The 23233-nt window shown below is 41.1% G+C and overlaps 1 protein-coding gene across 1 annotated transcript in view; it reads right to left on the bottom strand.

Moving 5' to 3' along the window:
• LOC134392233 (dynein axonemal heavy chain 11-like) overlaps positions 1 to 23233 on the bottom strand; it is a 232744-nt gene that overhangs the window by 17358 nt on the left and 192153 nt on the right. Inside the window, exons 56-64 of the mRNA XM_063116377.1 lie at positions 18553 to 18693; positions 18289 to 18459; positions 10243 to 10365; positions 9904 to 10097; positions 9582 to 9730; positions 7725 to 7852; positions 5856 to 6047; positions 5321 to 5440; positions 185 to 427 (exon numbers count right to left, since the gene is read on the bottom strand). Of these exons, the coding sequence (XP_062972447.1) occupies positions 185 to 427; positions 5321 to 5440; positions 5856 to 6047; positions 7725 to 7852; positions 9582 to 9730; positions 9904 to 10097; positions 10243 to 10365; positions 18289 to 18459; positions 18553 to 18693 (1461 nt within the window). The remainder of the gene's footprint in view (positions 1 to 184; positions 428 to 5320; positions 5441 to 5855; positions 6048 to 7724; positions 7853 to 9581; positions 9731 to 9903; positions 10098 to 10242; positions 10366 to 18288; positions 18460 to 18552; positions 18694 to 23233) is intronic.

Here is a 23233-nt window from a genome sequence, read left to right as displayed (position 1 = left end):
ACTCTGTCCTTGTTTCAAAAATGTCCTAACTTGCTCAACCTCTTTTTTTATGACAAAGTTGTGAGTAACAGCTCTTTCCCCCTACCTTACCCTCACATTACTCCCTCCTGAGGGTTTTTGTTTTTGTTTTTTTGGTACCAATCTGGTGAACAATGTGTCATTTTATTTCTACTTTGAAGCTTACTTTTTCTTCCACTGTCTGCGATGCTCCTTCTCCAATGATGGACTCTTGGGACTGCAGTTCAAGCAGTGTACGGAACAGGTTATCTGAAGTCGCTGTCAAGAATTCAATCTCTGCATTGGGATGAAGGCCGTAATGGACTGGGCTTTCAGCCGGAAGCATTTCATCAATATATTTGTGGTAACCTTGGTAATCCAGGTTCGAAGGAACTACAAAGCCAGGAGCGAGGACCAGCCTCCTATCAAGCTAACAAAAAAACCCAAACATCTATTAATCACTCCCTGCTACCAAGAATAAGGAGCTTGCCTAGGTATAAATCAAATTGTTCTGCTTATGGAGTTATTCCAGAGAATGACAAGACTTCTAATAAAACATTTTATAGCATTGAACACTGATCTCATTTGTTCGCTATTTTAATTGGCTCTTTTATATTGCAGAGATTCTGACATTCCAATGCATTTTGTTGAAACACAGGTTATTCTCCTGTTAGCAAATAACAGAAAGGTAATTTTCATTTAGAACTAAAGAGATGGATTTTTTTTTAAAAAAAAAAAAGGCGAAAAAAGAGAAAGAAAAGAAAAATGTTATTTCTTCCAAATTACAAAGTGCTGCTCTCTGGTGTAACATTATTATTCCACGTGGCAATTTTACTAAATGAAGCCATTTACAGTAGCATCTCTGAAAATGCCATCTTTTATTGAAATGAAAGCGTGTAATGGCATAAGGATTTTAAAATAAAACAGGCAAGATTTCTTCTTTTAGACTATTACCAAAATACAGACATTGTCGATTCGACAATCAATATGCTCCCATAAAATAAAATAGAACTGCAGTTTCATAATAATGATTTCTATTTCAAATGGCTTGCAGTGAGCCAAACGAGGTCCTTTATGGAACAGAATGACAATTGTTTAATGCGCCGCTGTAGGGTCATGAGTTCTGCTTCGGCTGCATCTCAGAATCTGCTAAGCAAATATTTAGCACCAGCTCAAGTTTAGAAACAACAGGCACATGGGTGTATATTTATTTGTGTTGACTTGGTATTCACAGTGCTATTTTATGCTTTTGAAGCGCTGCTGGGGGATGATAAATTACTGCAGTGTTCCTACAGTTTTAAAATACCTACCAACCTGCCAAGATAACACAACAATGTGAGTAATAATCATAATAATCATAACAACAACAATTATGATACTACTAATCATGATAAATGCTGGAACCTTAAAATAATTTGGGGTTCATTGCTGAAAGGTGAATACTGTTTTCTCTTTTAGTTGTGATTCAGTATTTCAAGTGCAAATAACCTGAAATTCTGAAAAGCTGAGACAACATCAGCTTTGTGTGGGATGAAAACAGTTTTGGTTGCTTTCAGATGGAGGATCATTCCAATGGCTGGCATGCTAATTAGGAATTCCTGAGACCGACGAGGTAGGCAGGGAGGGAGTGGATCCTAGTGCTGATCATTGATGTGCAAATAATCGTGCACATAACAGACAAGGGCCTGTAGGAACTACGAGGGCAGCACAGTCCAGAGCCCCAGCTGCAATACAAACCATCCCCATGCTAGCAGCCTTGCCATTCGCTAGAAGCAGCTTTCCCTCTTCTGCTACAAATCAGCTCTAGAGCAACCCAGACCGAAGTTATGGGGTGAGGGTGGAGTAGAGGAGACCTGGCCTTGTTACCTTTGTGATGGCCCGCTTAGCAACTATTTTTGGAAGGCTACGGAGGCACATGATTTGGATAAAAGGCTGGGAAGTCAGGTGGTGTGGTTTGTGGATTTCATGAAGGGTCCAAGCCTCCACTTTTTCCTCCCACAATTCAAACCCTTGAGAAACTTGCCATCTGGGCACAGAAGGTAAAATTAAGGAACTTGCCTTAGCAACAAGGAGCATGTTATTAGTATGTATCTGCCAAAATGTAGGGTGTCTGTGAATGGTTTTTGCCAGTTTTCTTTCATTCAAATTTCTAGCTCTTTATCTAACTGTATAAAATAAAGTGCAGACTAAAAATATTCAAATTCAAAGATCAAATATGTATTAAAACCAAAATCTATTCCTTTCACATTGGTGTCTGCAACTGATGCTTTCTAAATAATCCCTGCTTTTTAAATTGATGTACATATCTCCCATTGAAAGTAGTTCTGCCATGCTAAGCCAGCCATCATGAATGTCATTCCTAAGTAGCTTTGGTTCTGTCAAGATGGCAGCATCTAAATAATGAAGATCTTTTGGTACACATTGTTATGGATCACAGATAAAGGAACAGATACATTGTGATAGGGGAGGGGGACTAGGACACAGATGAAAATAATCTGATAAAAACAAACAATGCCGTATTTCTGAATGCATTAGGATCCCACTTGTTTACCAGAAGGACATGGCTCATGGGTAGTCCGGCTCATAGACAGTACAAGGGAACAAATGACTGTACAAGGGGAATGAACTGCTTATGACTGGAGGGTTATAGCTTTAAAAGCTGGTTTATACGTCACCAGCAGTAGTGTCGGTCTCACAGCAGTGTGACTATTCCCTCTTTCTTTCTTTTCTTTCTTTCACTGAGCGGCTAGTGAGACCAGAGCAGGAACTAACAACATGTGGGTTTCAATGATGGGCGCTGTCCACTTTTTCTCCCATAATTAAAGCAGTGGAGCAACTTGCCATCTGGACACCCAATGCTGTTTTTATCTGATTATAGTTTTGGACATTTTGTAAACTGCCTTGGTTGGTTTTAGAAAGGTGGTATAGAATAGTATGTATAAATAAATAAATAAATAAATAAATAAACGAACAAACATTGCTGTTGAGCCAATGCAATCTATTTTCTTAAGGACCAAGCTGGATATGATGTTGGAGATGCATCCAGGCATCTCTAATGGCTTTTCCTTCCTTCCTTCCACCAGCATTTTGTTGTTATTGTTGCTGCTGTGTGCGTGCTGATTTTTACTGGGGTTGTGGTATGTAAGGAGAAGATTAAAAAGTTTTAAAAAATGGTTACTGGACTACACCTTCAATCCAAAACATTCCCTTTCCGTGTGGTGACTTTTAGCTAACAACAACAAAACAACAACAGTAATGTCAGAAATGCATGAATCCACTGCTGACATTATTATTGCTATTAATATTAGCTAACAGTGATAGATTTTAGCTATTAACAAGATAAAAGTGATAGCCAGAGTGGTCCTTGAGTAGTGTGGGGCCAGCCATGTAGCTGCAACACCCACACCCCTGATGGTAATGCACAGATTACATATTAACAAAAATGACTGCAGTGAGTCATGTGCTTTGGGCATGTGGTTGTATAAGTGGTGGGGAGCAGTACTTATTTAAACTACAGTTGATTTTAATGTGGAAACTCTTTGCAGAAGTGTGCTAAAGAAGCATCCAAAGACATTGGGTCATTTCTGAATTTTTATGAATAATTTTATACTTCCTCTGTAGCTCTGTTGCTTTCTTGGTGGTGTTTTTTTTTTTTTAAGCTACAAACTAAAGCAGAGGTGATAAGGGGGTCTGACTCCTGTACAAAACTTTAACACTTATAAGTCATATGTGGTAGATCAAACTTTTTTCATATCTTCTAGCGAAAAACAAATGATTAAAATCATCAGTTTTTAAATTTCTGAGTTCAATGTGATTCAGCGCCATGTAAGTATGCACAGGATTACCGCTTTAGGGACATGAGGCTGCAAATAGGCTTAGTCTACACTATAGCCTAAAATATTTTTTTGCAGGAACTTTTGATAAAAACTTGTAGGAGATTAATCGCACCAGCCTTTATAAGACCTGGGGGCTGTCTATATGCCCTATTTACCCCCGTGGTGGCTACACGGTGGTGCTGCAACAGTTATACCATGAGGCCGTCAACTTGCAGCTACTATGGAGCTTTTCCCTGAAGCTGTGGGTTTAACAAGCTGCAGACTTACCATGACTTTTTCTTTTACTGCGAGGTCACCACTGTCTACCCACCATCTGTTAGTTGTGACCTCACTTCGGTTTCTAGCTGGGGGCATTCTGGGTGCGGTTTGCGACCACTGATTGATCACTGGAAGAGCAGGAAGGCCAGGCAGGGGGTGGTCCCAACGAGCTGAACAGCCACTGGAAAGCCTGTGCTTCCTCCTACCATGGGGATTAACTGTCCCCACCCGCAGCTGTGAAAACTGAAGACACTCCCATGATGGAGAGACCAGGTCTTTTTATACCACAGGAAAGGGCAAGGCATGTTGTACAACGAAATCATCTGCAATCTTACCTGGGGGTAGAAAGAAGAGGACATTGCTCCACCAGAATTTCAATTTTTCTATGCTAATTCTCTGCATTTGAAAGCAAAGAAACTGGAGGGAGAAATGCAGGAGCCCAGAGCACTGAATCATCCATTAGCAGTGATGGTGAGTAAAAACAGGTGGACCTATTTTAAGACAAACCTGGCTTCAAGGCCTGGATGCAAAAGCATGAACTGATTCCCTTTCTGTGGTTTAGAACTGTGATCCTTTGATTACTAGTCTCCAGCTAAGTTGAAATCTAAGAACCGATTCACATGATCAGTTATGGTGATAATTAATAATGATAGTATCACTTCATATGCTTGCTTCTATATAATAAAGTAATATCTCTCTGTGATCACAACCAAGATGTCAGCTGATCCTGGCTCTTTGGCATTATGAGAATAGGAAGGAAATGGGTATGCCTGTTCCATGTACCAAGTTCTACCATGCAGGGGGAGGGGAGGGAAGCTATGTTTTAATCAACTGACAGCTCATAAAAGAAACAGCCCCAAACACTGAGCTATTCCAGCTGTAAACTTGACTGTAAATCTGTTGTAGATTGTTAGATTACCATATAAAGATGAATGTCAAGCTATTGTATGGGAATCCATTCTGTTCATTACGCACTCACATAAAAGTAGAGTAAACAAAATTACAACCTAAATTTGCTTTCAGTGCTAATGTAAAACACAGGGAGGGCCCTAAATTTGCACGTTATCATCCTCACACGTCTGCTGTCATAAATAAGGATAAGCAGGAATATATTCTTCAATCAATGCAGTTAAGAGCAGAGTACACCCTAAAAAGAACGTATCAGCTTCCAGTAGGGGGAGCTCTAACTCAGGAAACGCATTGTGGGTTTGAGCAGTTATTCTTATTACCTGATGGGGTTGCATATACTCTTCCAAGTAAGTGCGGCAAAGTCTCCTATCCCAATCGTCTGTAATATGACCACCATACATAATCTCACCAAACAAGTAACGGAGATCTTCCCAAGGTATCTGAGAACCAATAACGTAATTTCTAAAAAATATACTTAAGATATAAAAGCACCCCCCCACCCCCACCCCCACCCCCACACAGAAAGATCTGTGAAGCCAGAAAGCAGGCTTGAATTAATACACAATAATTGTTTCCTTCACTAAAGACCAAGTCAATCTTTTTTTTTCAACCATCAGGTTCAGGACAATCTTGTCACCAAGGTGCCAGCATTGTATGTCACGTACAGGAATGGTCACACAAAATCACTTGTCACAGAATGCCCTAATTGGCCTCAAAAAAATGTATGTAACTTACAGGAACAACCTGAGCACCGTGTACATAGGAAACAAGAGAATTCCGGACAGCACATTTACTAAGGCCTTCATGGATGGATGGATGTGGTTCTTAAGTGGGCACGATGACATGCCGACCTACCTGTGAGTTTGCTTCCAGGTAATTGTACAGCACATTGACCGAAATGGTAAGGTCCCCATTGTTAAAAGGGTATTTCCTGTTCCAGCCCTGGGGTCCAAATTTCCGTCGCTCAGCCACACAGGCATGGAAGTAGCAGAGTGAAAACAGAATGGTCTTAAACTCCTGTTCCCGAGTACACTGATCAAGAATGTTCTAAAGAAAATAATACATTTTTTTCTTCTTCTGAGAGAGATTGTGTGTCAGGGTACAGACAATGTATTTTTGACAGCTGAAAGTAAGGACTTAAAGAACTAACTGAGACAAGACAGTGACAAAACACTTGCTCTTTTCATTTATATATCATGCGTTGTCTGGCATTTTCTCCACCACACCTCTTTTGTACCACCAGCAGCTATTTTATTCCTTCCTAAAAGCCTACTTAAATGTTAACATGAAAGCAGAAAACATATCCAAGAATCTCTCTTCTATCCTTTTATTTAAAAGCTTTCAAAAATAATTTCAGAAATATTAATTCATCAGTTGGTAAAATATAACAAAAGCTTTAGATCAACTATCCTGGTCTACCATTTTGAATAAAATGCCAGTTAACTGGTGATGTTTGCCCAATAGTTCATGGTGTTCTTTGATTTGTATGGTCTTATATCTTTTAAAAGCCAAAAGACCAAGAAACACTTCCTTAAATTAATTCTGAAAAGGAGAGATGAAAAAGTTGAGCCACTGAAGTTTCATCTTTTCATTGTTAGATATTATGAATCAAGATCTCCCCATAACTGTTCTTTATAACCACAGTAGGGATATGCATGCATTTAGCCAGATAACTATATTTGTTAATCTGTGTTTTGCAACACTAAAGGTGAGGCTCTTTGGGTTATTTACAAAATAAAATAAAAAATCAGCCCATTTTACAGTTTGAGGTAGCTCTTGAAGTGGTCACATCATTTTAAAATAATATATTTAGGCTGCAATCCTGCACACACTGAACTCAATGTGGCTTACTTCTGAGTAGACATGCACAGGATTCCACTTTTAATCATCTAATTTTTTGTGTTGGATCCTTCCAAGTGATGTTTTTACTTGCCTGGTCAAAATTATCCAATGCAGCGTGAAGATTAGCCAGCATCCCGGTTGGTGGTTCGTTGGTTATTTTAATAGAGTTTTCCAAGATTCCCTGAGGAATGATATGTTCTTTAGGTGCGGGGGCAGGCTCAACACTCATAAAAACCCGATAGGTGAGGTGACTTCCTTCACTGTACCTCTCCAGTAATTTCTCTAATGTGTCAAGCCACGTTGCAACAAGATGAATATTCTAGAGGGGAGATAAAAATAGGCTTCCCAGTGAGCTATTGATTTGAAATATGAAATATTTTATTGATACGAGCCAAAGGGAGCAGTTTGATGTGGCACAATATTTAGGGAGGTGAGGGGGGGGGGAATCACAAGCATTTGTTTAGTACAATGTACTGCATAATAACAGCAATCTTCCCTGTTTGTATCTATTCATCTGATTATAAATAACAACAATACTTTCTTCAACACATATATTTCTTAAAGGGTGTTTATTTTTTTTAAAAAAAGAAGATAATAAATGAGTAAATCAGATAGCAAGCATTTGAGAAAGTATTTCAATAAATCTCCCAGCCATACAAAGCAGTTGCTGCAGCAGCCTGCATTTTTATACTGTAATCAACACTATGAACATGCACACACCTCAATGAGGAGTGATACATTCCCTCCTCCACTCCCTGTATTGGGAGAACCTAAAAAGTATTATTCTAATGTGTCTGTGCCATGCATCCATTATTTGGGGGAAAGCCTTCAAAACAACAATACTAGAATGCAAAATTGGTGTAATGAAGGGCTTAGACTTACTTGAAGTATAACCCAGTGGCCTTCTTTTGATGCCTTTTCCATAACCATCTCTGCGATGACTTCTTGCCCTTGACCCAAAGAGACATTGTGAAGCTTCCCTGAATCAATGGTAAAGCCAAGCTTGCTGCCTAAAAGGAACGATACAGCTTTGGTAAAATGCTAGAGAACATGTGCTTTTTGAAGTAATATTATGTTCTACTCTGGAAAATGAAACTAACAAATAAAGAAACGAAAAACACACACAAGAACCCTCCGATGATTCAAAAATATCAGTTTTATTAGACAAGCAAAATGAGTACAACCCAGACTCACTAAAATCCACAGGGATTTCACCCAGAGTTCAAAAGGTGGTTGATCATATCCATTATAACTTGTTGTTCTGTCTTTACGCCAGAATCGCCAAACTTCTAATTTTAAATGTCAAAGGGCTGGACCCCTGGCTTACTATTGGGCACACTGACATGATTATTCTGAAGAATGCAAAATTACGTCACTTGATAGTTATTTATCATTTTGAGAAAAGAGACAGGCAGAGCATATAGTTAGCTTGCAGAAAATCTCAGGTTCTGTTCCTTGGTTTCTCTTTAAAAGGATCTCAGGTTGAGAAAACATCTGGGTTAGATCTTAGAAAGCAGCTGCCTGTCAGAGTAGCTAATAATGGGGTAGTTGGGCCAATGCATTGCATAAGGCAACTCCTTAAGTGTGCATTCCTACACATGTTTACATGGGAAAAAGTCATACAATTCCCAACATTCCCCAGCCAGTTAGGACTTCCCCCTCATCTGAACAATGCATAGTATTGTGCCTTAAGTACATAAGATTTTAATTTTAATTATATATATTTTTAAAAAGAAAACTCACATAGCTTTTGCCACATCTACTGAAGTGAGGGCATGCTCTTATGGACACAGGAGTTCTATATACACAAAACAAAGCCCAGGTTGCAGGATTGGGACAAATTATGCTGAATTATGAGTTCACACTTGCCCATTCTGCAAGGTAAGTGATTGATCTATCTTTTCATATTAAACAAAACTTAAATAAAATGAAGGGATCCTGCCTGCAGAAAACTACACAATGTTACAACAAAATGAGCAAGGGAGAGGTGGGAGGGAGAATACAGAGAAAAATATATTTAGTGTAAACATACAATACTCCCTCTTTAAACAAAATATCTCACTGAAAAACTAATTACTTACATGGAACTGAAGGCCAAACTAGATGCAACAGTGATTGTGACTAGGTTCACATGTAACAACCGATGGTTGAAGCAACCCATGCTGTGCATTAGTGGGGGCAAATATAGGTTTGGGTATCCCATGTTTGCCACTGAATATCTAGTTCTGGCCAAAGAAAGGAGGCACATGCTTCAGGGTTGAGAGAAGCTAAGCCCTATCCAGGGATATTGCACCTTTAATGCGAATCTGATTCGACATTGATCATGGGATTGTGTCCTCTACCAACCTATGACAGCAAGTTAATTTAGGAGAGGCAGAGCTCTGACCTCCAACACAGGAGGAACAGCTGGGAGGCTGCCACCACTGGCCAGCATCTGCTATCTGAGGAAATTGCCTCACTTTGCCTAATTGCAGGGCTGGCCCTGCCTGGCAATTTGAATACAAACCTGAGTTCAATAGCTATACTATGTAGTTAAGGTCATGTGTCATTTGGCCCAGAGCTAGATGGACCAATGGTCTAACTCGGTATAAGGCAGCTTCCTATATTCCTACATTGTCACAAAGCTTTACTATTAAAATGTTATCGTATCAGAGATGGCAGTGCCATTCTAATGCAGCAGAGTTAGCTTTATTGTATGAGTGAAAAAATCAACAAGCATGGTTCTGGGGTTAGCCCTACCTAAAGATTCAACGTCTTTCAGTGGGTCAACACCGGGAGATAAAATGAATATTATGGGCGAAGCAGGACCACTTTCTTGAAACAATTTGGCGAAGTCAGTTTTACGTCCCTCTGCATATTTGGCTCCAAGTTTCTCTTCAACAAAGTTCCTACAATGAAGAGTTGCAGTTAATAATGCCTCTGGGGAAATAGCATTTCAGCTCTAAAGAAAGACAGTCTCAACAACACAGCATTTCATCATGTCTTGTATTTACTATAAATCAAGCAGAGTCCACAATTCTGCCCTTCAGTGCATTCTAAGAGTTAGTACACATAATCCAACCTGACAGCATAAGTCATTCGATCGGGTCTCAAAGCTCTCATCATAATCAGTTTCTGCAGGGAACTTTTTGTCTTCCATTCTTGTGGAAACTTCTCTTTCTCTGGACATTCTGACTCCACCACTTTTTTCCATCGTTTTGGAGACCCTTCGATATCTTTGTCCAAGCCACGAAATTCATCCATGAAGCTCATTGTCTAAAAGGGCAAATGTCAGCAGAAGAATTAAGTTTTGGACAGCAAACTCTTCGTATTTCCAAAATATGTCCCCCCCCCCCCCAATTCTTTATAATGTGGTGGCATTTTGTACAGGTTTAGCTAGTACGATGCAGGCATACTATACCTTTACTGCACTCCAGGTAGAGTTGGAGAGGAATTCCAGAGGGCTGTTGTAACTGTGATCGATATTAAATCTCAAAAGGAAATCCAGCTCACGAGCATCAATCTCCTTATTCATAAGCAAAAGCTAGAAATAAAAACAACATGCAAACAAATTAAAAACAAAAGCAGAGGAAAAATAATCACATACTTGGAAAACATCCGTTGAAAAAACAGATTTGAAGATTCTTGAGGTAAATCTTAGGACTGTGTCACATGCTATATTTTATCCACGTTGCCTAATTTGTTTCCAAGCTGGAAATGGTTAGTAATATATAAAATGGTGCTCAGGGCCAAACTAGATGTTATTCAAGACTTTAATCCTTGCATAGTTGATTTTAGAGAAAACGAATAGCTGGCCATGGAGAGGGGCAGACTGGGACCTCAGCACAAGGGGAGGGAGCTTTAACTTTGTCCTTACTGTAGTCCCAACCAGAATTGGGGTGAAGGAGGTTGTGCCAATGGGAGTTTTCCTCCCATTGTGAATAGCAAGTGTGGGTCAGGGCTGATTCTGACAGGAAGCACAGGATGTCGGAGAAAACTCTTTCCCCACCCATTCTACTGTGCTGTAGTGGCTGTCCCTGCTCCCGCACGTTGGGTATTTAAAAAACAAAACAAAGAGCCATGCAAGAGCTAAAGACACAATGTCACATCTAGTTAGGCAGAGAGAGTTTTGACTGAACCAGTACTTCAGGCCTACTAGGCTTTACTTCCCCCTGTCCCAAGCATTCAGGAGCAGGCCTTGTACTCACACATTTCTTTCCTCACTCTCCGCACTATAGGGGGGGGAGGGCAGAATGCAGCCAGAAATATTAGGCTTTCTTGACCCTGCTGACACCAAGCAGGATATTCCACTATGAAAGTGGTATGAAAGGGGTATATAAAAGGCAGGAGCCACACTACTGCTTTATAGCGGTATTGAAGTGCACTGACAACTGTTGGGGCTCATAGATACATACCACATACTGCTTTCATACCACTATATCCTGCTTGGTGTGGCTCCTGCCTTTTATATACCGCTTTCATAGTGCAATATCCAGGGCAGGATCTACACTACTGCTTATAACGGTTTATAAGGGTTATGACAACTGTTCAGGCCCAGGACACATTACATATACCGTTTTCATAACGTTTTAAAAGTGTTATATCCTGCTTGGTGTAGATGAGGCCTAAACCTCAATGGATCAAAGTGTTCCTATGTCCTAATAAACACACAATCCCCAGGTATTCATAACATTTCCTTGTTGTGAGGGGAACTGGTGTGAGGAGGAGGAAGTGTGTAAGTCTGAGGCCCACTCCCAATCTTGCACTGGGGAGAATCCCAGGTAACTTCTAAACAGGCCCTTAGGGCAGAAAGTTTTAACTCGTGTTTGATAGAATATGGCCTATCACAAGGCATTATCATATTTACTTGGGGTAGTATCCAATAGGGGCGGTGCCTGCGCAGCCAGCTCCATTGGGCTCCGATCCGCATGTGCCACATGCGGCCCCTGAACATAGCGCTTCCGAAGATAAGCCCCGACACATGCACAAATGCTGGTTCCTAGATGGGTGTGTTTTCATGTGGGTCAGGGCTTAACCCTGGAAGCGTTATATCGCGGCTGGACCTGGCAGGACTGAGTGTGTGCAGATGATGCCTGGTGGGCTTGCTGCGCATGCACTGCCCCAATTGGATACCACCCATAGTTTGTAATCTTTATTGCTTGTTAGCCAACTAGGCCATTTGCAAACAAATAAAATAGTGGCAAAATAGCATATTAACATAATAACATAATAGCATATCCATACTCCATCACACCACAATCAGAAGAATAATACAAGCTAATAATATAAAACTGATAGTAGGCTCAATTGCAGTACCAGTACTGGCCCACAAGAAAGTGACCCAAAGGAAAACCCGAAACAGAATATACATTTCTACCCAAATGGCTCTGTGCTATTGGACCCCCTAGTTGACCGGATAGAACTGGACTGTCTCTCCTGACAAACAAAAGCTGGCCGAATTCCACTAAACTGTGTCTCCTGGAACATCTCGGGATGGTCCAACAAAAAAATGGATCTCCCTTTTAGAAGATACCTTAAAATCTTCGACATTATATTTCTACAAGAGACCTGGTGCACTGGGGATATCTGCCTGAGTGACTACAAAATATATGCAGTTCCTGCGACCTCTGGCAGAGGCACAGGGCGACCTTGGGGGGGGTCTAGCTTGTTGCATCTCCACCTCTCTGAAGGCTGAAAGCTATCTTATTAACAACTTGCAACCCTGGGCATTGGCTATATTTTTAAAAACTGAGTCTACACCGTTTATCTTGGTTAATGCTTACATCCCCCCCTGGAAATCGGCCCATTCCAGTGAGGATGTATGGGAAAACCTTTCAGATTACATAGAGGCCCTGCAAACTCAGTTCCCTGATGTCCCACTGATTCTAGCAGGTGATTTTAATGTTCGGCTGGGCTCGGATTGGTCTGCTGTAGAACAAATAACCCATCTTTCACAGGAGGATTTCCCATGGCTAGAGGACAGACACTCCAAGGATCAAACAGTAAACTCCCAAGGAAAAATGTTTGCCCAAATGATTTTGCAGACTGGTCTCAATGTGCTAAACGGTACCTCCCCCGAGGATAAGAAAGGGGAGTTCACTTTTATAAACCATTTAGGTGCCAGTGTTATTGATTACATAGTTTGTATTGTCATGTGAGCCTAGGCTTAGATTTTAGGTTTTTTATTATTGTGAGGCTTTTAAAATCTTGATTGTGTATATAAACATTATAAGTACATTTATAATTTATTTATGGCTGTAACTCTCTGCTATTGTAAAGCAAAATCAGTCATCTAAATGCTCTTCAATTTGTTTTAAGCACTTCATGAAAGGGCAACATCTTTCGTGCACCAATATTTGCAATTGATTGGAAAACGTTCAGGAGAGTCAAAGGAATCCCACAAATGCCAGCAATCAGAATGGAAAAATAAACGTAACATGATGATTGGCTGTTGAGAGCAGCTGCCCTTTGAAACAAATGAAATGAGAACGAGGAGAACAGGGGTGTTTCCGATGGAGTTTTTTATTCCCAGGAAACGGAGCCCAGGGTTCTGAAGATACCCCTGAATAGGAAATGTTTAGCTTTTGAAATGCACCAGATTACACAGGGCACAACATGGGTTTGGGGGGAACAGTACACTTCACCGAGGCCTAGAGATCTGGGGAGGGGTGGTGGTAGGCCGGCCAGCTTGCAATCCCATTACCATGAGGGAAAAATGGAAGCAATATTACAGATTAATCTTCCCCAACCTGGTGCCCCCCATGATGTGTGAACTACAACTCTCATTATCCCCAGTCAGTACAGCCGATGGGAGTTGTGGTCCAGCATATCTCGGTGGCACTGTATTGGTAAAGTCTGTTGTAGATCATGACTGATGAAACATATTAGTGGAAACTTATTTCCCTGTATCTAAGTATCTATTGTCAAATTATTGTGAGATTAGCTGGAGACAAACAGAAGCAGTGTTAGAGTAGAACAGTCAATCTTCTGATCAGTGAGTTCCTGGCCCAGGACCTTATCTGGAAGAGAGAGAGAGAGAGCAAGCAAGCCCTGGTGCAGTTAAAATTAGAACTTAAGAGGGAGACTTTTATTTATTTATTTATTTATTTATTTATTTATTTATTACATTTTTATACCGCCCAATAGCTGAAGCTCTCTGGGCGGTTCACAAGATGGAGACTTGTGCTTCCTTATATGAGACAGTGGCCTGGTTTGCACGTTATATTAACCCATAGTTTATTTAATGCATGATTTGTTGTCCTACCCAGAGTTTATCTGGCAGATGATCGAACAAACCTGGGTTGTTTGTTTCCTTCCTCTTTTGCTCCCTCCCTACCAAATGGCTCTGTATCCCAAATGGCTTTGTGACGCTGTAATACTGGCATGCAGAATGGCTGGTTGTTGTTGTTTTACCACTCTTGCCTGTTGCCTCTGTAGTCTGGTGCAATAATCCATGAACAACCCATGGTACTTGGTTCACATGAAATGACAATCCATGATTGAAAAAACCCAGAGTTCATAAACCAGCAAGCAAACATAGATTCTGTTTTTGGGTTGTTTGCTGGGTTTGCACATCACAAACCAGAGATTAATGTTATGTGTGAACCAGATCATGCTCTCTCAAGACCTACCAGTGCCTAGGCTGACCATATGAAAAGGAGGACAGGGCTCCTGTAACTTTAACAGTTGTATTGAAAAGGGAATTTCTGCAGGTGTCATTTGCATAAATGGAGAACCTGGTGAAATTTCCTCTTCATCACCACAGTTAAAGCTGCAGGTGCCCTGCCCTCTTTTAAATCTGGTCACTCTAGTATAGCTCCTGCAGCTTTAACTGTGCTGATGAAGAGGGAATTTCACCAGGTTCTCCATATATACAAATGACACCTGCTGAAATTCCCTTTTCTATGCAACCGTTAAAGATACAGGAGCCCTGTCCTCCTTTTCATATGGTCACCCTACCAGTGCCAGAGATTACCATAATAGTCAGGGGCACTGATCCTAGGGACAAGTGGAAGCCAGTACTGCTGGTAGGATTTACATCCTCAAAATATATGTGAGAGTAAATGTCTGGTTCAAACCCACACCATACCTCCATGTCTAGCTATAAATACAAATCATGAGATTGTACATATGAGATGGAATTGTGGAGTGTGTGTGCGCGTGAATGTGTGTGTCTATAGTGCAAGTTTATACTGGGTCCAAACAACTGATGTGTGGGCTTCAAAACACATTCACAGGGAGAATCCTCTTGGAACCATCTTGCAAGGGCGTCTCCTTCCCCTTCCCCTCACCCATCCAGCAAAATTCGACCATTCAGGATAGTGTTGGTTTCAATTCTAACATAACATGTGCCATTTGGGGATGTGGAAGAAGATGTGCTATGCGCATGTGTAAGGGAATTGTCATTTCTTAAAATAGGCATTTTCTTTAAAATGTTTGAGGGTTGAGGAAAAGCGGGACTGGAAAGGATGAGACATAAAACAGCAAATATTTAGCAAGCAGTAAATAATGAATATTTGAGTGGGGTTGAAAGCATTTCAGTAAACATCTTTCTAGTTTCAATCTCCACAATATGAAAGGATTCTGTTGAGACAGCTTTATTATCCCAGGCAGACAGATAAGTGAGCTTAAATTATTATTTTTTAAAGAAGGCAACAATGTCATTATCATGATTGCAACTAAATCTATCTGAGAAAGCCCAGGGATGGGAGCAGGTCAGCAAATGTATTGCGCTCTTATATTGAGATGCCTTGCTGACATTTTCTATCGCCATCCAGGGGTTTTGTTTCGTTGAGGTGGAAAGGAAACCTGCTAAAATGCACAAAGGGACTAAAGGTTAACATAATTCTCTTCAGCTTCTAACATCTCTTTATGACAATACAGAGTCACAGCTAAGTGTAACAGGAGGTCAACACAATGGATCCTAGTAAGCTAGGAAGGGAAGGGGTCCCCCCCCCCAACTTTGCTGCTCTTTCACCCTCATTTCTTCTTCGTGTAACAGAAGTGCCATCTGTTCCTAACCTTAACATGCACATGTTTGATTTATATTCAGTAATAGATAATTGTGTGTGTGTGTGGTGGAGAGATTATAGCATGATCTTAAGCATCTATCAGCATTAGTAAGCTCTCTGGTCCAAAGATATAAAATATGCAGGAAAATGGCTGGGATCAGCTGCCTTTGTGATACAGAAGAATAAGCATCAGGGTGGTAAACAGGCCCGAATTGATTCAGCACATAGCAATGGAGTTGAGAAAGATTTAGAGCCACCAAAGAGGCGCAGTCATTATTTGCTAACACAACCTGCAAGAGTTGTTTGCTAGGGCTGTGCACCGCCTCAGGCCAGGGCACCAAATCCGAGCCAAGGTGGGCTGATTTGGCCCACCTTGGCTCGGTTCTGAGGTGGTTCCGGCTCAGCCCGAGGCTCCCTGAAGCCGATCGGCTCTGAAGTTTTCGGTTGTCTCAGGCCAATTCGGAGCGGCACCGGGCGGGCCTTACCTCCAGCCGCCGCCGCGTCCTTCTGCAGGCTTCTGTCACCAGTGACGCAGGTAAAAATAACCAGGCCACGCATGATTTTAAGATATCACGGGGCCTCTGAGTTATTAGTACCTCTATGGCCACCGTAGTTTGTGGCTATAGAGGTACTAAACTAAACTGTTTCCCCCCAAATGGGGCCCTTAAGGTGGCAGGGGTAATGACATGCTTTCCAGAGGCCCCGGAAAGCTGCATTCCCACCCTGTGCGCTGGGTGTCCTCTTTTTTGGTTTCCCAAATATGGTCACCCTATGCTGCATGTAGGTGGCCACAAGTCTATAAATATGTCTTCTTTACTATTTTTCAAAGAATCAATGAGAGGAAATGGCATGAATTTTGTAAAAACAACAAAACAAAACAGGAGAGAAGATATTCTCAAGTGCCTCTAATTGCTTTAAGAAGCCAAACACGTTTTGGAAAGAGATCTCCTTCCTCAGGGGTCACCTGTTTTTTGTTTTGTTTTGTTTTTTCAAAACAGAGAGTATCAGTGACCTTGTTCAGACAAGACGCTAATCCACGGTGGTTAAGCATTTTGAGCTAAACGTTATGGCTTAGCGTGTCGTGTGAATCATTCCCAACTTTTTCTGTTCACGGTCCAGTGTTTTTCTCTGCAATGCTGGACCAGGTGTCAGCAATACTGGGCTAAATAGACCAATGGTCTGATTCAGTATAAAGCAACTTCCTATGTGCCTAAGAACGTTTCGTCAGATTCTGGAATTAATGTGAAAAGTATGTGTACTTTGCTTCAAGCATAAATAAAATAAAACTAAAAAATACGAGACGGATGTCTGAGTACTTATTACATTGGTTGACTATATGAAAAGGAGGACAGGGCTCCAAAAATAAATAATACAATACTTTTTTATACTAAACGCTCAGAAAAACTGCAGCAGTCTGTTGCCTTCAGCAATCATCTTAGTTGCTGGTTAATTAATTTTGGAGGCATTTCTGTAGGCAGTTTTAATTTGAGTAAGTAAATTTATGTCTTAATGTAATTTGTACTTATTTATGCTTTCAGTGTTTGGGGTGCTTTATATAAAACATTCAACATTATATTGTTTCTTAATTTTGGTTTTTCTCAGTTTCTTTTCCAATCATAAGTTCAGTCCTGAACTTTACTTTTTTTTTGCTTTTTAAAAAACTTTGCAAGAAAATGCATACATATTTTTGTGTGCATTTCTCCTAATAAATGCATTTTTGAATACGATGTTGCCTAGTACTTTTCTTAATGTACTACATTTTTAAACATAATTTTGCTACAAATATATGCATTTTTGTATGCATTTTTAAACTGGAGAACTCCATTGATAAATTCAGAGAAGGGTAAACTTCAAAGGATATCAAAGCTTCAAAGCTTCAGTGCATATATTGGCTTACAAGTGAGAAATTAGATCATTTCAAACCAAGCTAATTTCTTCCCCATTCCTACCATGGACAAAAGTGGCTCTACTGCTTTTATCTTTCAGGTAGCGTTAGTGATGGTGGTGTGGGGAGAACCAATTGTCTATGCACTGCCTAAGAGCTTCTCTAAACGATCAATTTATTGCACTCTCATGATTGGCCACTCATCGAAGTTTGCAGGTTCATTACATGATGTCATCAACAGGCAGGATGTCTCCTGCGCTATCCCCTGGAAATAGGACATTTAAAAAAAAAATTCCAGATAATATGATATTATCCAGCATATCTCAGGATCTCTCCACCACTAGATGGCTCTATCTCATTAAACCACAATGGGGCCTTTCCTAGAAGGGAAGTTTTTCAATTCCAAATCATGTGTTCACATGTAAAGGAATGTGTCATGATGGTGGGAATACTGTGAGGATGAAAGCCCCGGTAAGACTGTGGGATTTTTCCTGTGTGTAGCAAATCTCTAAGGCTGCAATCCTAGGGAGTAAATCCCAGGGAGTAAGTCCCATCCTGCATCCCATCATACCTGGAAAGCCACTTGGGCAGTGATGGTAAGCTTATCCCTCTCAAAAAGGCCACGACTGATGTAAATAAAAGTAGAGTAGGTTACACAGTCAATCAAGTTGTTGACCCTCTCCTTCACATTGTTGGACGGTTCTGCTTGCTGCACAGCTTTGTGGAATACAACCTTAAATGCCTGTGAGAGGAGACAGACAAGCATGTAAACCAATAGTGATGCCAGATTAAAACAGCAGCAGACAAACATATCGATTTCTTTCTGAAGAGTAACCTTGAGTGAGAACTGATACATTGGATTGATTTTTTTCAGCTCATCCATGAGGAAGTAGAGCAGGGATGCTCTTGCTGCTACCGGGCGAAAATGCTCACGAGCCTCGTTGATCTTTACTTCATTGATGTTTGCTTCCATAACCTGCAAGGTTCAAAAACGACATGTTATGAATTGGGACTCAGATGATATGACTACGAGGCTCAGCAGGGCTGGCCCAAGGCATTTTGCTGCCTGAGGGAAAGGCCAAAGTTTTCCTACAGCAGTGCTGCCCCCTGCCCCGTCTCCTATTCCATAGGCTGAGGCTGACCAGACTGGCAGCTGAACCTTACTTCAACAACAGGGATGTTGAATCTTACTTCAACATCCTCCACCACACCTGAGGGCGGCAGGCACAGGACAGGCACTGTTGTGCGCATAACTCTGTCCCTCCAACATAGGGGAATGTCCAGGGAGGCCTAGAGAAACAGACAGCAGGGCTTTCACTGCTATCCACTCCAGCGACCACGGCTTGAGGTAGCCTCCTCACTCTGCATAATGGTAGAGTCAGCCCTTCGTTTCAGTAGGGTGACCATATTTTGGAAACTAAAAAGGAGGACAACATGGTCGACCCCCAAGGGGGCATGTCCAGCACTAAGGGGGCGTGCCCACCCAAACATAGCCTTGGTCACATGTCTGATTTTACAGCACACATTTAAGACAAATCTGTTCTACATAGCATCTTAATGTTAAAATCACTAAAATAAAGAACAAGTGAGAGATTCAATGTATCTGAAATTAACTTCACTCACTCCTACTTTTGTAGGTTTTGCTGTACTTTGAAGCTTTTGCTATGCTTTGTGTGATACAGTCTCCCCTTCCCTCAAATATCTTTTCTGACTGTGTCTTCACTCATTGCAAGCTGCTGTTGTAGTTAACAGGGTTTGCTACTGGCTGGCCAGATGGCTGGCTTTTTTTAATTTCAATTTTTTAAAAAAGCTTGTGTATAATTGTCACAAGTTTCTCTACTCTAACATTAGGGTGGGTGTTGTGGCAGTTTACCTAAAGACTGGAGATCCCCTTAATGCCAAGGGCTGAAACTACTCAATATGCAAAACCCCAAAGAGGAGGTTTGACAACCTGAGTTTGAAGGACATGGCTCCAGCAGTTTTAAAACACAATAACAATAAAAAAAATCCTAAAAAAAAATATGGATGAACAGATCTGATTCAAACCTAGCATGGCTAAATCTCTCCTTAAGAGCAATCATGGTGCCAACTTTCAGCCCTTTATCTTTTAAAAATGTCATTTTAAAATAATAATTTTAAAACCTCAAACTTTAAAAAAAATCCTAAAACTCAATGGATGGACAGATCTGTTTCAAACTTGGCATAGCTAAAGTCCTTGTTAAGAGCAATCATGGTGCCAAGTTTCATCTCTTTATCTTTAAAAATAATATTTAAAAAAATGTTTTTAAATCCTCAAATTTTAAAAAAATTCCTAAAAATCAATGGATGAACAGATCTGTTTCAAATTTGGTGTGGCTAAAGGTCTACCTAAATACTATCATGGTGCGAAGTTTCATCTCTTTATCTTTAAAAATGACGATTTTTAAAAATAATTTTAAAACCTCATTTTTTTAAAAAAAAAACCTAAAAAATCAATGGATGAACGGATCTGTTTCAAATTTGGTGTGACTAAAGCTCTTCCTAAGAGCTACCATCGTGCCAAGTTTCATGTCTTTATCTTAAAAAATGATGGCATTATAAGCATTTTTGTTGATTCCCATTAGAGCTGCTCTTTGGAAAAATCTGGATTTCCCCTCCCCCTCCCGGATTTGTCATCAAAAACCCGGACGAATCCAGGCAAATCCGGTCATATGGTCGCCCTAGTTTCAGGCCTTAGCTAGACGGGGCAAAATCCCGGGGCGATCCCAGGGATTGTCCCTGTGCATCCACATGACACACAGGGGATCCCAGGATCAGGGAGGGATGATCCCTCCCTTGTCCCGGGATCTCACCCTACATTTTAGGGCCGTTTTTTCTGTGGTCTCGGGCTGAGCCTGAGACTGTGTGTGCAGGCATCACGGTTTGTCCTGGTTCCTCGCAGATACTCGCGAGGAGCTGGACCCTCGCACGGGATGCAGAGCGCCTCAGGAGCACTGCACCCATCAGAGGTGGGTGGGGAGCGGGGTAAATAATTTTTAAAAAACAAACAAACCCTTACTTTTTGCGCACGAGTGCTCGTGCACATCTTCTTTAAGAAAAAAACCCAAAATGGCGAGCGCGACGCCTCTCCCTCTGAGGTCATTGTAAGCCACGTGTGAAAAGAGGGGGAGATGTTGCAATAAAAATATCGCGAGATCTTCACCCCTCTGTCCTGCTAGACCAATAGGTCTAGCTAAGGCCTCAGAAGCCACCAGTGCTGAGCAGGGTTCAAAAAGTATGAAAAGAAAGAGACAGCAGCGTACTGTGTTCCTGGTACAGTATGTTGAGTGATATCAGTTTCCACTGTACTCACTTGGATCTAAGCTTAAATGACTGACAGGGTGGAGGTGGGATGACAGAGGCCTTCTTTAGATTAAGGGGAAATTGTATTTCCTTACTGGGCCTTTGCTACCTGCTTCTCTTGCACAGTCGTAATAGGGCTGCATTACATTGCCGGAGACGTAAAACCACGTGGTCTATAATGGAAATTTCCCCCTCCTCTCACTGCTCATAGCCCTGAATCCAGGGTGGGAAATCCCAATACATTTCATCAGAATTGGGATATCAGTTTGTTTGTTTTTAAATTCAATTTCTGGGGAAAGGTGTGGGAGCCATGCAGGAAGTAGTCAAAAAGACATGCAAACTTCTGTGAGTAGCCAGTCAGGAATGTGCCTTATTTTGCTGATGTGAAGAAGCCCAGGGAAACAGGCATTTCCCAGATCCTGGGCCGCAGCCAATGCTGGCACCCCACCAGCATCAGGTTGCACTGGAGCATGGGGTCTTCAATCTTTTTGGAGTGAGTATATTGTGAGTTAGAGCAACAGGCAGTCGCCAGGGCTTACAGCAACCCAGGAGGGCACATGGCCCTCCAAACCAGACATTTATGGGTAATGAATATGAAGAATTGTTGCCAGTGGGAAAGGCCACCAGGGGGCCACTGAAGTAGGAGGCCCAGCAGAGGGCATTTTGCGAGGGGCCTTTTCAAACCTGGAGCTGCTCAGAGAGTGAATGAGTGCCCCAAACGCTATCTAAATGGGCGGCCACACTGGCCATAGTCTGCTCTATGGCTTTCCTCCAGCTCTTAGTTCATAGCCGCTCAGCTTCTCTATCTCCTAGAAACTCTTCCCACTGAGTTTCCAGAGTTCTATTTCCCTGCCATACTCACATGGCTCCTCCATCCTGGGCCATAAGGCATGCTACTGAGTGAGGTTTAGATTTGTTTGTCTTTCTTAAAAGTCAACTGACTATGCATTTCTACATACAAAATTGGATTGTTGTAAATATTATGTTGCTGACAATGAGAGGCATTTATTGTGCATTCAGCATTCCCTACTCATGGTTGTTTACAACTTCATTAGACAATATTGTGACCCTGCAGTTTTGCTTCTGTTTTCTAAATAGCACTTTCGGCGATTTTTCTTCAGCTCAGGGAAAATGTATTATTTGTAAAAGCGAAAGAAAATGCTTTTTCCACATGTGTAATTGTGCTACACCACATTTCCACCTTGTGGTTATGTGGTGAAAATGCAGGAAACATTTTCTTCTTGTTGTGCTTATATCTCCATTCTATGATGAAACCGAAAGCAGATTCAGTGGATTAACATCCTTGTGTAGAAAAGCTCCATATTCCTTCAGGAGACAGAATGTTTGTGAACATTCCACAGCATCATATCAGCACAGCCTATCAGTGCCAGAGACTTAATCACTACATAAATTCCCCAGTGAACAAGTGGGCAACTTGTGCCCCTCCAGATATTTTGTTTTCCAACTCATATCAGCTCTAGCCATATAGCCAATGGTGAGAGATCATGGGAGTTGCAGGCCAGTTATTTGGGGGGCTCCACACTGCCCACCCCTGCTTAGTACATTTCAGCATAGATAATACTGAAATAACACATCTACATAATCTGTTCTAGGCGTTGTGTTATGAACATATATTTAAAGCAAAGGGAAAGTATAAGGATGTAATGTTTACTCTGCTTGGAGAACTACTGTGTCCTCTTCTTCAGCTAAATCAACCATGAGCCTGAGTTTTTTATATTACAAATGGAAGGTAATATATGGTGAGTATGAAGATTAATTGATAGGTTCTGTGTGCTTTGGGAATACCTAATAAAACCTATGAAAATACCACATACAGGGCATTCAATTTCTATACAGATATAACACACTGCCATATGTAATGCCATGATATTGCATGACACTATTAATGTAATGTAAGAGAAGTAATTCAAAGTGGTTACCAACTTTTTTAAAAAAACCCAGTGATTTTCAAGCTACATTTTGCTATCCTTAAGCATTCTGACTGCACCTAATATCTACTGATGTGCATCAAAGTGGCAGAAATTAATTTCGAGTCATGGTATTAGAAATACACGTTTATTGCATTCATGTTCATTTGCACTCCCTCATTTTGTACTGTCTACATTGTCGTACTTGGTATATTATTTCTGTTAGTACTGGCAGTTCAACTGAGAATGAGACACTTAAGCCATCCA

Source organism: Elgaria multicarinata, chromosome 2, assembly GCF_023053635.1.
Source record: "Elgaria multicarinata webbii isolate HBS135686 ecotype San Diego chromosome 2, rElgMul1.1.pri, whole genome shotgun sequence".
NCBI lineage: Eukaryota > Metazoa > Chordata > Lepidosauria > Squamata > Anguidae > Elgaria > Elgaria multicarinata.
The sequence above is the reverse complement of the archived record's forward strand: the minus strand, read 5'-3'. Positions and strand labels throughout refer to the sequence as shown.